The 15,111-nt window shown below is 39.2% G+C and overlaps 1 protein-coding gene across 1 annotated transcript in view; it reads right to left on the bottom strand.

The window, feature by feature from the left end:
- Window positions 1–14,870, bottom strand: part of VSIG1 (V-set and immunoglobulin domain containing 1) — a 36,996-nt gene extending 22,126 nt beyond the window's left edge. The window contains exon 1 of the mRNA XM_068962535.1: window positions 14,786–14,870. Coding sequence (XP_068818636.1) covers window positions 14,786–14,870 — 85 coding nt within the window. The remainder of the gene's footprint in view (window positions 1–14,785) is intronic.
- Window positions 14,871–15,111: the final 241 nt, after the last annotated feature.

Raw genomic sequence — 15,111 nt, 5'->3', positions numbered from 1 at the left:
TTGAAAATCAATTCATTATCACAGAAATAGGCTAAAGAAAAAAAAAAATCACATGATCACATCAATATATGCAGAGAAAGCATTTGACAAAGTCTAACAAGTATTCATGATAAAGACTCTCAGTAAACTAAGAGTAGAGGACTTATTCAATTTGATGTAGGACAGCTACAAAATTCCTACAGCTAATATCATACATAATGGTGAAAAACTAGAAGCTTTCCTACTAAGATCAGGAACAAGGCAAGGATATCCCCTCTCATCACTCTTTATAAGTCTTATACTAGAAGTCCTAGCTGATGCAATAAGACACAAAAAGGAAATAAAAGGTATATGGATTGTGAGAAATAACAGATGACACGCTGCTTATGCAGAAAATCCAAAAGAATCAGCAAAAAACCTCCTGGAACTAGTAAGTGATTATAGGAAAGTTTCAAGATACAAGGTTAATGTATAAAACTTTATTGCTTTCCTGCATACTAGCAATGAACAAGTAGAATTTGAAATTAAAAACACAATGGGATAAATTAGGAGCTTTGAATGAACACACACACACTACTGTACATAAGATAGGTAACCAAAAAGGACCTTCTCTATAGCACAGGGAACTCTATTCAATATTCTTGGATAATCTATATGAGAAAATAATCTGAAAAAGAATGAATATATGTGTATTTGTAACTGAATCACTTTGCCATACACCTGACACACAACATTGTAAATCAACTATTCTCCAATAAAATTAAAATAAAAGAACACACAACCATTTATATAAAATACACAAAATTTAAATAAAATACTTAAGTCTAACAAAATATGTACAAGATCTATATGAAGAAAACTAAAAAACTCTGATGGAAGAAATGAAAGAAGAATTAATAAATGGAGAGACATTTCAGGTCTAAGGATAGGAAGACAATATTGTCAAGATGTCAGTTCTTCCCAACTTGATCTATAGACTCAGTGTAATCCCAGTCAAAATCCCAGCAAGTTACCATGTGGATATCAACTAAGTTACTCCAAAGTTTCTATGAAGAGACAAAAGACCCAGAATAATCAACACAAAATACTAAAGGAGCAGAACAAATTTGGAGGACTGATATTACCAACCTTAAGACTTCCTATAAAGCTACAGTAATCAAGACCATGTAGTACTGATGAAGGAATAGACAAATAGAGCAATGGACCAGAACAGAGAGGCTAGAAACAGACTCACATAAATATAGTCAACTGATCTTTGACAAAGGAGCGAAGGCAACACAATGGAGGAAAGAAAATCTCAACAAACGGTGCTGGAACACTGGATGTCCATGGGAAAAATAATATAATCTATACATAGATCTTACACATTTCACAAAATTATCTCAAAATGGATCACAGATCTAAATGTAAAAAGCAAAACTAAAAAACTCCTCAAACATAGACAGCATCGGAGAAAATCTAGATGACCTTGGGTTTGATGATGACTTCAGATATAACACCAAAGGCATGATCCGTGAAAGAAAAAGTTGACAAACTGAACTTCATTAAAACTGAAACTGCTCTGTGAAAGACACTGTCAAGAGAACTCTTAAAACTCAGTAATAAGCAGACAACTGGATTTAAAAAATGGACTAAGTACCATCAAGAGACATCTCACCAAAGGTAATATATAGATGGCAAACGAGCATATGAAAAGATGATCCCCATTGTATGTCATCAGGGAAATGCTAATTAAAATAACATTACAGGGGATACTTCCCTTTCTGTCCAGTGGTTAAGACTCTAGGCGTCTAATGCATGGGCTGCAGGTTGGATCCTTGGTCGGGGAACTAAGATCCCACATGCCACATGGCACAGCCAAAAAATATATATTTTTAAAAATTAAAAAAAATTCACAACACACAATGCTGATGAGGATGTGGAGCAACAGAAACTCATTTGTTGCTGGTGGAAAGGCAAAATGGTACAGCCACTTTGAGACAGTTTGGTGGTTTCTTACCAAACTAAACATACTCTGACCACACTATCCACCAATTGTGTTCCTTGATATTTAACCAAAGAAGTTGAAAACATATGTCCACACACACAAAAAATATGCACAGAGATGTTTACAGAAGATTTATTTATAACTGCTACAACTTGGAAGCAACCAAGATGTCCTTCAGTAGGTGAATGGATTAAAAAGCTGTGGTATATCCAGACAATGCAATATTACTCAGTGCTGAAAATCAATGAGTTATCAAGCCATGAAAAGACATGGAGAAATCTTAAATGCATATTCCTAAGTTAAAGAAGTCAGTCCGAAAAGGCTGCACACTGTGTGATTCCAACTTAAGTGACATTCTGGAAAAGGCGAAACTATGGAGACAGTAAACAGATCAATGGTTGCAAGGTGCTGGTATAGAGGAAGGCATCAACAGGTAGAGCAAAAGGGATTTTGGGGACAGTGAGAATACTCTGTACAGTAATATAATGGTGGATATATGTGATTATACATGTGTCAAAACCTATAGACATTTTGTCTATTACGTTAGGAAACTCCTATTTTAAATCTTCCATTTTAGCAGAAAGTCCATTTTACTTATGTTCTGTGCACAGGTCTCAGCCTACTTTGCGGGCTGTATTTCTAATGCTGGTTTAATTTTCGGTCTTTGTGGTATTATTTTGGTCTCTTTGGTTATCTGGAGTCAACAGGGCATCTGTACATCGCTGACCCTGTTGCCTGAGTGGGTGGAAGCATTTCCCCAGGTCAGGCTGCTGGGTGTCTCTCGGCGGGGGATAGGTATGGCAAGACACTCCTACTGGAACCCCCTAGCTGCTCTGGTGTCTCTGCTTGGAGGAGGAGAGACAAAGAGCCTTCTAGAACCAGGTGCTTGCTGTGACTTAATCCCTTTTTTCTGTTCCACCCTCCCACCTCAGTATCGCTAGGTGAAAGTAGGGGATCTCAGGCCCAGTGAGGAAGGAGATTGCTTCTTTTGTCGACTATTGTTGGCGGGACTCCTGATGAGTCCCCCTTGCCAGTGTGTTTAGCTCATCTGATGTCAGAGGGGCTCCCACTCATTCTGGATTCCCATCTTCCTTTGGGTAAAGAGACATAAGACATCCTGCCTCTCTGTTGTTTCCAGGGTCCTAAGCAAGTTTGCTTTCTTCTTTTTTAAAAATTTTTATTCATTCATTTATTTTTGCCTGTGTTGGGTCTTCGTTGCTGTGCAGCTTTATCCTCTAGCTGGGGAGAGAGGGGGCTACTCTGTAGCTGCAGTGCGCAGGCTTCTTCACTGTGGCGGCTTCTCTTGTTGTGGGGCAAGGGCTCTAGAGCACAGGCTGAACAGCTGTGGCACACGGGCTTAGTTGCTCAGCGGCGTGCGGGATCTTCCCAGATCAGGGGTCAAACTCACGTCTCCTGCATTGGCAGGCGGATTCTTCATCACTAAGCCACCAGGGAAAGCCCTGCTTTCTTCTTAATATCTTTCTGAGTTCTCCTTTGGTCGTCTCTTGCATTATTTCCAGGGAGGGTTAATACTTGTGCTTAGCAGGGAGAAGCAAGGAGAAACAGATCTGTGTCATTCTGTCCAAACCAGAAATCTCCTTCAAGATTTAAGATTGTAAAAAGGGCCTGAGACCACGATGTTTGAGAACTGTTGACCTTACAAAAGGACCTGCTGCCCATATGATTTGGAGGAACACCAAAGAGCCTCCTACTCCAAAATTCAGCCTACCAGTGTACTTGAAATCCTTAGTACTATGCAAGCATTTTCCCAAGGGATGTTACAGGTGATGTTACTTTGGATAACACTATAGAGGCATAGTATCTTCCCTGGTGGATCAGATGGTAAAGTGTCCGCCTACAATGCAGGAGATCTGAGTTCGATCTCTGGGTTGGAAAGATCCTCTGGAGAAGGAAATGGCAACCCACTCCAGTACTCTTGCCTGGAAAATCCCATGGACAGAGGAGCATGGTAGGCTACAGTCCATGGGGTGGCAAAGAGTTGGACATGGCTGAGTGACTTCACTTTCACTTTATAGAGGCATTAGCTCATTTGAATAACTGGTTATTATCCATTGCAAAGTCAGAGTATAGAATATAGAAACTCTCCAGGGTGGAACATGACTGTCAGGCAGGTGTTAAAAAATGGTCAAATTTAAAAGATGCTCTCTATGCTGCAGGGGGGCTAGAATGAGAACGCTAGCTACTCTCAGGGTTGGAACAGGATGAAGATACAAAGATGACAGGAAGACCAGAAGAAATAGTACAGAAAGACAAATTCCTGGCCCCCTTCCCAAAGATGACTTTAATTTTATTTTTTCTTAGTGACAGTGGTCAGGCAAAAGGAACTCAGGGATTTAACAAACATCTTGAAAATTTTAAAGAAAAGCAAACTATTGTACTGATTACTCCTAGTTTCCTGGACTCAATAGCCGTGTTCTCTGTCACAGCCAGGTCATCTGATCCAGTTGCTTCTCTCCCAGAGTTGGCTGTTTGCATCAATGTCTTGATGAATTGAGAGAAGTATTTTAGGGTAAGCACTCATGCAGCATCTTCTGACTCCATGCAGTTTTCCCTCTCCCAGTGTTCTCCTTCCTATGCATTCCTGGTTCCCATAACACCTCCTCCCAAAACAAAGTTGGAGTGCAGAAAGCAGCTACTCTTTTTGATGGAAAATTCACTGGAGATCGCTAAGTGACTCTCCTGCCCTCAAAAGCCCATTTCTTTTCTCCTGGAAGTTAGGCACATCCATCCCTGGCTATGCGCAAATAATGACTTCCAAATGACTTTAAAGCATCCAAAATTAAAGGGATAGAATGAGGATTTGGTGGCCATTAAAGTTACCATAAACTTTCCTCTAAAAAAGGGATTTTGAAGATATTATTTGGCGGCCATTTTTGTCCTCTAGTTTACATCCCAAAATCTACTATGGAATTGAAGTAAAGTGAAGTGAAAATCACTCAGTCGTATCCGACTCTTTGCAACCCCATGTACTATACATTCCATAGAATTCTCCAGGCCAGAATACTGGAGTGGGAAGCCTTTCCCTTCTCCAGGGGATCTTCCCACACCAGGGGTCGAACCCAGGTCTCCCGCATTGCAGGTCGATTCCTTACCAGCTGAGCCACAAGGGAAGCTCATTATGGGATTGGGTAATGGTAATAACTTTTGATAGGTAAAGTAAAAAAAAAAAAAACACAACACAAAACAAAACAGAAAAGTCTCTAAGGGCTGCTCTCAACAAAAGTGCCTGAAGGCAGAGTAAACACAATTCTCACACAAAGCAAGCCATGGAAAAAGTGATGCCTATTAACTAATATCTGCTGAGCACCTATTTTATGCCATGAACAGCACTAACACTGGGGAAATAATAATGAACAAGACAGACACAATCTCTGCCTGCCATGTCAATGCACCATGAACCATTTATATAGCACAGACCAGAATGGAGGCAAATGAAAATCAAGGAGTTGGTAACAATCTGATTTAAATATTTTCAACATATTTTTAATAGAAGCCATATAAATATGGCGCTAGTGCTAAAGAACTAGCCTGCCAATGCAGGAGACATGAGTCATGGGTTCTATCCCTGGGTCTGGAAGATCCCCTGGAGGAGGGCACAGCAATGCACTCCAGTCCTCTTGTCTCGAGAAGCTTGGCAGACAGAGAAGCCTGGGCATCCATAGGGACGCACAGAGTTGGGCACAACTGAAGCAGTTTAGCACATATAAATATGTATATTGAGATGTATAAAAGTTCAACAATATCACCTCAGAATAAGTGCAGTAACCTACAAATCTATTGTGAGACAAAATATTTTTAAGGATACAACATGTTGTTCTGTAAATAGATAACAATTGGCAAGGCAATATTTGCAGACCATTTTTATTGTCCTGATTCCCAATACTCAGCACCATAATCAATCCTTAAATTCTGAAAAGACAGTTTTCAGAAACTGTCCATCTCTAATATAATGACAGTGCATTTCAGAGCTAAGAGTTATATATTTCCAGATGAACTTTTTAAAAATGTCACATCATTCTATTAGTGAACATTACTTAAGCCTCTGAGATCACTGTCTAGTCCAGCACTGTCCAATAGAACTTTCCGTGATGAAAGTAGCCATTGAAAGTGAAAAAGTAAAACTGTTAGTTGCTCAGTTGTTGTGTTCAACTCTTTGTGACCCCAGCAGTTAGGACTTCATGCTTTCACTGCTGAGGGCATGAAAGTGTTAGTCCACCAGTCTCCTTTGTCTATGGGATTTCCCAGGCAAGAATACGGGAGTGGGTTACCATTTCCTTCTTCAGGGGATCTTTCCGACCCAGGGATCGAACCCAAGTCTCCTGAATTGCAAGCGAATTCTTTACTGTCTGAGCCAGCCCCTGGGGAAGCCCATTACCCTCATGCAGTTATGGAGCACCTAAAATGTTGCTAGTGCAACTGAAGAACTGAATTTCTTATTTTATTTAATTTGAATTAAGTTATATGTGAATAGCCACATGTGGATAGTGAAAAGTAAAATTTAAACTGAAAGTGATTCTGTGTGTGTCAGGGGAAAAAATGTTCTCTTTCTTTGGATTCATTTAGTCTAAATTGAGAAATTATTTAAAAATTGAAAAAGGGGAAAAAAAACCCCATACATTGACAAGACTGACTGTACAGCAAAACAAAGATTAGCACCTGATTTAAACAAAACTGAGGACTGTAATTTCACTCACTGACCTGGCTGAATTAAAAAAACACCCCCCAGCCCAAAGAACACATACGTGGTTGAAATATGTGTGACTGCTTTTAAAAATCAGTGCATCTTATTAAAGGAAAATAACCCAAGGTGTATACACTTGAGTTAATCAACATTCTAAACAGATTTTAAATGCCTCATGTTTTGGTAATGACTGTTCATTCATCTATTTAATGCCTACAATGTGACAGGCTCTTTGCTTAGGGGGATTATTATTCTAACATACCAAACAGACAAATTTGACCTGTTGCAATTTACGTGATTTAATTTCAAGCTGCTGCTAAGTCACTTCAGTCGTGTCTGACTCTGTGAGACTCCACAGACGGCAGCCCACCAGGCTCCCCGGTTCCTGGGATTCTCCAGGCAAGAACACTGGAGTGGGTTGCCATTTCCTTCTCCAATGCATGAAAGTGGAAAGTGAAAGTGAAGTCGCTCAGTCGTGTCAGACTCTTAGCGACCCCATGGACTGCAGCCCACCAGGCTCCTTGGTCCATGGGATTTTCCAGGCAAGAGTACTGGAGCGGGGTGCCATTGCCTTCTCCTAATTTCAAGCAACTTCATCTAAAATTGCTTCATTTTTGAGTTAGGCAATAATCAAGTGATCACTAACTTTATGGATCTGACTAAAGTTCAAACATATTACTGCATTAAAATGCATAGCACATACCTTGTGAAAATGCAAACAATATTAACATATCTTTCAAACAGGTGACTATACTACAAGCATCTAAAATGATATGCTTGAACTTTTTGAAGACTTTTTCAATAAAATTATTTTCCTGAAGTGGAATATACCTGACTTCCTTAGAAGTCAGTAGAAAGGCTTTCATTAAAATAGAATCTGTCTTGCTTAGTTTTCCAAAAATGCATTTTATATATGTATGTGAAAATCATTTCTGAATGTTTGGGGTTTAAGAAGGTAACTCACTCTTTTGTTTTTCTACCTTTATTCAGATATAATTTACATATAACATTGTATAAGTTTAAGCTGTACAAAGTGTTGATTTGACATATATTGCAAAATGATTACCACCAAAGCATTAACTAACACTTTCATCACATCACATAATTACCATTTCTGTTTTGTGGTGACAATATTTAAGATCTACTCTCTAAATAACTTTCAAGTACACAGTATTGTCAATTATAGTCATCATGCTGTACATTAGATCCCTAGTTCTTACTCATCTTCTAACTGAAAGTTTGTACCATTTGATCAACATCACCCCCATTATCCCACAACCACCATCCCTGGTAACCACCACTATACTCTCTGTTTCCATGAATTTAGGTTGCTGTTTTTTCAGATTCCACATATGAGGTGAGATCATACAGTGTTTATCTTTCTCTGACTTATCTCACTTAGCATAATGTCCTTAAGGCCCATCCATGTCACAAATGGCAGGATTTCAGAAGGTAATTAATTTTCAGTAAACATTTCCTATGTGCCCACTATGTGCCAAGCACCATGCTTGACACCAAAAATGTGACATTCTTCCTGACCAGGAAACAAGTTCAGATAACACATCAAATTGCACATTGATGGAAACACTACCAGCTGCCTCGCAGCCATTTCTGGATCGACTGATGGACACTACTAATACCAGGCATAGCTTACTGAATTCTTTCTCTGAGTTCCATACATGTGTAAGCACTGCAAACAACAATATATTGTACCATATTTCCATTCTATCTGCTAGAATGACACTACCACATTTTGTTGGGCCAGCTAGGTTATCTATGAACACTATGCATTAGCAAAATCAGTTAGACAGTAACTTAAAAATAAAGGCTCTGAAGTATTTATTGGTAACTCTGGGCTTTGTTCAGAAAGTCACAATCAAGTAAGATCCCAAGATCATCTAAGTAAGTTTTTAAACAATAAAAATTGCATACAAGATATAAACTCAATTCTGTAATATACTATTTACTTGCAAGAGGAAAAAAAATAAGAAATTCACCAGAATCTCTAAGATTTCTGGTGACTTTTATTTTCTTATTTATATGTTTCCATATTTTCAACTGTCTACAAAGACCATACATTACATTTATAATCAGTAAAAATTGTATCTACATTAGTTATAGTAGAAGCCACTCTTGTAACTGTTCCAAAATGGGTATCTAGTATAGGCCGGAGTTAGGCCTCAGAGAGGGAAGTAGGTGTTGACTACAGGTGTGATTTTAGAGGCTGCTGTAGAAGGCCCATGGCGACCCAATTAGCTAGTGACTGGAATCTCTTTAAAAGGGACAAAGACTTTCACTGTCTAAAGTTAAGGTTTAAAATGAATATTCCTGGAGGAAAGGGAAAATAAGAACATATGTTCCCACCAGGATGGAAATTGAGAAAGGCAGCTTTTTCCAGCTAAGTCCTGGCTAGATCACTGGATAAATGTAGTATTGCCTTCTGGTAACTCCACAGAACATGTCTGCTTAAACATTTAGCAATGAACATTTAAAAAATTATTACTAAATATCATATAGTTTTGAAAAGTAACATTTCTGATGATAAAAATAGTGTAATACAGTGTTCTCTGTAGAAACCATAGAAAATATGAAAAGGCTGGGGAATAAGATTAAAATCATCTATAATCCCATCAGCCAGAGGTAATCATCATGAACAGTTTGGTACATAACTTTCTAAGAATTTATTCTAGGCACGTGGGTATATCCTGCTTTTCACTTAGTATTTTATCTTGAACATTTTCTTATGTTGTTAAATATGCTTAGTAAACCTCATTCTAATAACTGCCTAATATTACTTAGGGCTTCCCTTGTGGCTCAGCTGATAAAGAATCTGCCTGCAATGTGGGAGACCTGGGTTTGATCCCTGGGTTGGGAAGATCCCCTGGAGAAGGGAAAGGCTACCCACTCCAGTATTCTGGCCTAGAGAATTCCATGGACTGTATAGTCCATGGGGTTGCAAAGACATTTCTTGGATAAACAATCTTATTGAATCTACCATGGATCTAATTTATCATGAGAAGAGATTCAAAATATATCTGGTATCTGAAAAAACTAACCAAGGGATTTTTCTGAATTAGTGATCTCTCCTGGGTCTACTAATATTAGGATTTGACTCTAAAAATGATTTTGTTTTGCTCAAACCCCTAAAAACACCCATATTGTGCGCAGCAATAAATTACTCACATATTTTGAAAAGTACAATTCTTAGGAAATGTTAGATAGTTAAGCATGACAGGCGCTCCCAGCCAGGTTTAGCAAATCGATCAAAATGAATTTGAAGGAAACGGTCAAGTAAAACAGAGGGAAAAATGTATCCTTGGCACAAACTTCAGCTTCTGAGTAAATTCATCTGTTCAACCTTCAAGCTAAAAAAAGAAAGATACTGCAATTGGGGGGTGGGATTCTAATTCAGAAGCTACATAAAACAATTCTATTTACAGCCTGGGTTCCCAAAATATCAGCAGAGCACATATTTGCTAGGCAAGTTTTCTGAAAATTATTTTACTCAGCACACTAATATAGTTCCTTTTAAGCACAGGAGGGGAATAGTCTATGTAAAAAAAAAAAAATTGCAATTTCGGTTTAAAAGGAAATTCCATTCCCAGTGATCTTCGGTGGGCTGGAGATCCGACCCCCCTTACCTGCAAGGCAGCTGAGAATCAGAAACACCTTCCAAAATGTTAACCCCATTGTGCTGAGGTTCGCTGAGCGCAGTCAAGGTCCAGTAGCTTGCCTGGGCTAGGCTGAGTCTCAAACTGACTTCTTCAGTCACACCGAGGTTTGCCAGGCTTATCTGCCGGCATCACCAAGCAAACAAGCTTCTTGGGGCTTACTTATTGGTTACAGACCTTTCTCAGAGCAGACGTGTGTTTCTTTGAAATGTTTTTCATGGGGCGTGTTTCCTTGATATATTTGCTACTGTGTTAATGATAAACCCACATATTTAAATTCTTAAAGTTCTTTGTACACAGATTCTTAAGTTTTATTGTTTAAAATTAATCTTATTAAAAAGTTATACTTGAGGGGAAAAGATATAATTGGAAGAGAACCTATATAAATAAAAGTTGACAAGGTTAATTAATTTCAAATATTTCCACAAATGCCTTATGGCATTGATTCACTAACCTTTTACAAATTAAGTTAGCAAATTAATGTTCTAAGATTTTCTCAAGAGACAGGGTTCACAGGAAGGGCACAGGGGACATGAAGCAAGAAAGCATCCAGTTTCTACGTGAACAAACTCTGGACACATCACACTTTTTTGAAGCCCTAGTAGTAGAGTGAATTGCATGTTTTTTTTTTTGTCTTCCAAGTTAGAAACCTTGTAGCATTTATTCATTTGCCTAATTTTGCAAATTGGTTGGGCTTGCCCGATGGCTCAGCAGGTAAAGAATCTGCCTGCAATGCAGGATATGCAGGTTCGATCCCTGGGTCAGGAAGATCCACTGGAGGAGGAAATGGTAACCCATTCCAGTATTCTTACCTGGAAAATGGATAGAGGAGCCTTGAGGGCTACAGTCCATGGGGTCGCAGAGTCAGACACAACTGAGCACAAACGAGCAATTTTGCAAAATGAGGTGAGTAAATAAATGAGCTAAGACTTCCACTGGATGAGTCTGAATTTTTGCAGAATTAGGATACTGAATAGGTGCCACAGGGTTAACTTAGAAAGGGGTTTCACTAGAAGGGAATGGCAGGCTGCACAAGTGAGAAGCCTTCAACTGAACATGAACATTTAACAAAGTTGCCCTCATGCTTAACTAACCCTGAGATACATACGGACCTCCTTGGCTCTTCCCTTGCAATCTCTAAATCCTGGTGTTTCCGTCTCTACTATGGTTCTCAGATTTGTTCCTTCCATCCTGGTCCAGGTACTCAGGTCTCCACCCCTGGCCTACTGTAACAGCTTCCTAAATGGGCCCCCTGACTCCTTTCTCCTTCAGTCTCTGTACCAGCCACATGTCAGTGTTCCAACCCTGATCAAGCATCTTCAATGACACTACAAGGGACTCTTTCATCAAGTCCAAAGTCCTTAATTTGGATTCCCAACTTTCTAAGATCTTGCCCATGCCTCACCTGAATTTGAGTCATGTTAAATCGTCCACCTGAAAAATGCTGTCAGAAGTTAGTTATTGCCCCAAGGAGTGTTCAATCACATGAAATACGGGCAAATCGCAGTGATATGTTTCATGAACTTTAAGTTACAGAAAGCATTTGACACCATCTCATCTCAGCCAAGCGAACTTCCCACCACTCCTCAGAAAGCCATTTGCTCTCATCACATATCATAACTTCTCGAAGCATTCCCTGTCTATGCTCATGTCTGATGCCAAACCTTGGCTTCCAGTGAACTCGATCCCTACTTAGAACTTTCTCCTTCCTCTTGCTATCTAAGCATATTCTTAGCACAGATCAGTCATACTGTCCTATGTGAAAATTTTGAAGAGCCCACAAACCGCCTCTCTCTGGGCTCCCTCTTGGATAAACCTGTATTATACTTAAACCCAATACCCTCAGTTGGTACCAGATTACTCTTCAGTAGTCTATGTATTAATGAAGTCTCCCCTAAATCAACTGTCTATGAGCCCCTCCAGGATGGGGACCAGGTCTTATGCAGGCAGTTCCCAACTTAAGAATGAGCGTGTCCCAAAATGTATTGGTTAGCCCATTGTTTAATCCAAGAGTACACATTTCCTGCTAAAGCAATGCTTAAATGAAGTCTTATTCCCAAACCTACACAGAGCATAGTCTAGCACTGGCTTGAATTCTGGATGCTGGGCAATACAGGGTAGGGGAGTAGAAGAAAGAGCTGCAAGTGGCAGAGAAAGAACATTCCTTTGCTTTCCCAAGACACAGGTTGAGTGCAAGGCAATGCTTTTTTCCCCAAATAACTATTACAAGTCTTTGTCACCCACCTTCCCTTCTACCCCCACCCTGCTGCTGCCCACATGGTCTACTGGTCCTTTGGGTACCTAGGCTTCCCTAAGGGAGTGTCTTGTGCTGTGCTATGCTTAGTCACTCGGTCATATCCAACTCTTTGCGAAACCATGGATTGTAGCCTGCCAGGCTCCTCTGTCCGTGGGATTCTCCAGTCAAGAACACTAGAGTGGGTTGCCATTTTCTTCTCCAATTACATGGGACAGATAGTATAAATCATGACAGTCCCAGGCAAACCTGAATGTCTGGCCTCCCATCTACAGGGGAGTGCTAAGCATAAAGCAAGTGCTAAGAAGACCCTGTTAATTAATTCAGTATATCCAAGATGGTTGACCCTGAGATGGGGAGAGGAAGTGTTGGCTTAAAGCTGTTGCTAAAATCCCACAGCATCAGACAGAATCTCGCATACAAACACAAAATACTCTAGAGGATTTAAGTAAAATGCCTGCACTGCTGCTATGTGTGACCTAACTTGGACAGGTAGCACTCTGTGAAAATAAACTCTAAGAGATAAAGTTTCCACTTTGGACTGAATTTTGTATCACTGACTATCGCTCAGAAGAAGCAAGTCATTAACTGGGACATGAAATATTATCAAATATCTTGCACAGTTTTACAGAGCTTCACAATTTTTAAAACTGTTTTTCCATTTTATCTTCACAACTAACAGTAAAATAGAGCAGGTATTATCTACATTCTGTACATAAGAAAATGGAGGCTCAGAAATGTGTCTTTCCCAAGGCCGCATAACACGCATTCGATGCTGTCCCTCCCGTCACAATGCACAGTGGCCCAGTGTGAATATATAGTAACAAACATGCTACTGCCTCCAGGGTTCTTCCTTGGGAACATTCAGAAATGGGCAGTATCTGATTTTTCCCTCATTTTTATACTTAAAAATTACAAAAGTAATACATTTTGCTTGTGAAGGGATATCAAAGAACAAAGAGGCATACAGAGGATAAAAAGAAAGCCCCATTCTCTCAACCACGTGATCATGCCATGATCACAAGCAATGGGAGTTTTGCATTTTTCTCAGCCTTTCTATGAATTTACATACAGGCATGAGGTGGGTTTTTTAAAGGAAAGGTAATCATAGATTGTTCTGTAAGTCGCTTCCCCGCCCCCCCGGAAGCATTTTTGTTCTCTGTTTATGTTACCATGCACAACTACATCTATAGAGCTATCTTATCTCTTTTAAGGCCATATTTCATAGTATGAATGTACCACAACTTATTTTAACATTCTCCTAATGGGGAATTCTTGGGCCATTTCCAGCCTTTAAAACAAACGTCTTATAAACAATGGTGAAATGAACTTCCTTTTGCTTGTATCTCTGCCCACTTATGTGATGATTTCTCTAGATTAGGTACCTAGCAATGAAACTGCTGGATGATCAACGGGTATGAACATTTTAATTTTTGGCTTATCATGAAAAATTGCTCACCAGAAATTCTTTACAAATCTACACCTCTGTTAAAAGAGTGTATGAGAGTGCCTGTTTCTCCATGGCCTTGTCAACAATGAGATTTATCAGTCTTTTAATTTTATTAATATCATGGCTGAAAACTGGTATTGCATTGTTATTTAAATTTGTATTTCTCTAATTAGGTTGAGCCTCTTTTCATAGATTTGTTGGCCTAACTGGTATACTTTTTCTTGTAAATTGCTTGTTTTATAACCTTATACCACTTTCCCACTTGAGTTTTCTTTTCATATTGCAGAAGTACTCTTTACAGTTATGAATTTTAACCTGAGTTTGGTATATACATTATAAATATTTCCTTCCAGTCTATCACTTTTTAAAAAACATTGTCTTTTACTATAAAGACTTTTGCATTTTGCAGTAGTTAAATCTAACAATCTTTTCTTTGTAGCTTCCGAGTTTCATGTCTTCTTTAAGAAATCCAAGACTTACATTTCCAATCTAAGACTATAGAAATATTATTATATATTATGTTAATATTAAAATATTATATTTTCTTCTAATGCTTCTATAATTTTGTCCTATCTTTCAGTTATGGGAATTCTCTCCTTCCTCTTCCTCAGGCCAATAGCCTTTGTGTTATCCTTGACTCCTCTCCTTCCCTCACGTACATCTAATTCATCAGCAGATTCTTTTTGGGTCCATGTCCAAAATATTCCCAGGCTCCGGCCACTTTTCCCACTTTAACTGTTACCATCTGAGTCTGAGTCACCAGCATCAATTACCTGGCTCGCTGCAATCGCCCCTAGCTGGTCTTCCTGCTTTTGCCTCGTCACCATCGTCTATTCCACAGCAACTGGAATGATTCTTTTCTGTGCAAGTCAAATCACATCTCACTTTTGCTCAAGATCCTCCAGTAGTTCCCAATTTCTCTCAGAATAAAAGTCAAAGTCTTTAAAACAACAATAACTTTGTTGTTGGTCAGTTACTAAGTCGTGTCCAACTCTTTGTGACCCCAGGCACTACAGCACACCAGGCTTCCCTGTCCTTCACTATCTCCGAGTTTGCTCAGATTCATGT

This window comes from Capricornis sumatraensis, chromosome X, assembly GCF_032405125.1.
Source record: "Capricornis sumatraensis isolate serow.1 chromosome X, serow.2, whole genome shotgun sequence".
NCBI classification, from domain to species: domain Eukaryota; kingdom Metazoa; phylum Chordata; class Mammalia; order Artiodactyla; family Bovidae; genus Capricornis; species Capricornis sumatraensis.
The sequence above is the reverse complement of the archived record's forward strand: the minus strand, read 5'-3'. Positions and strand labels throughout refer to the sequence as shown.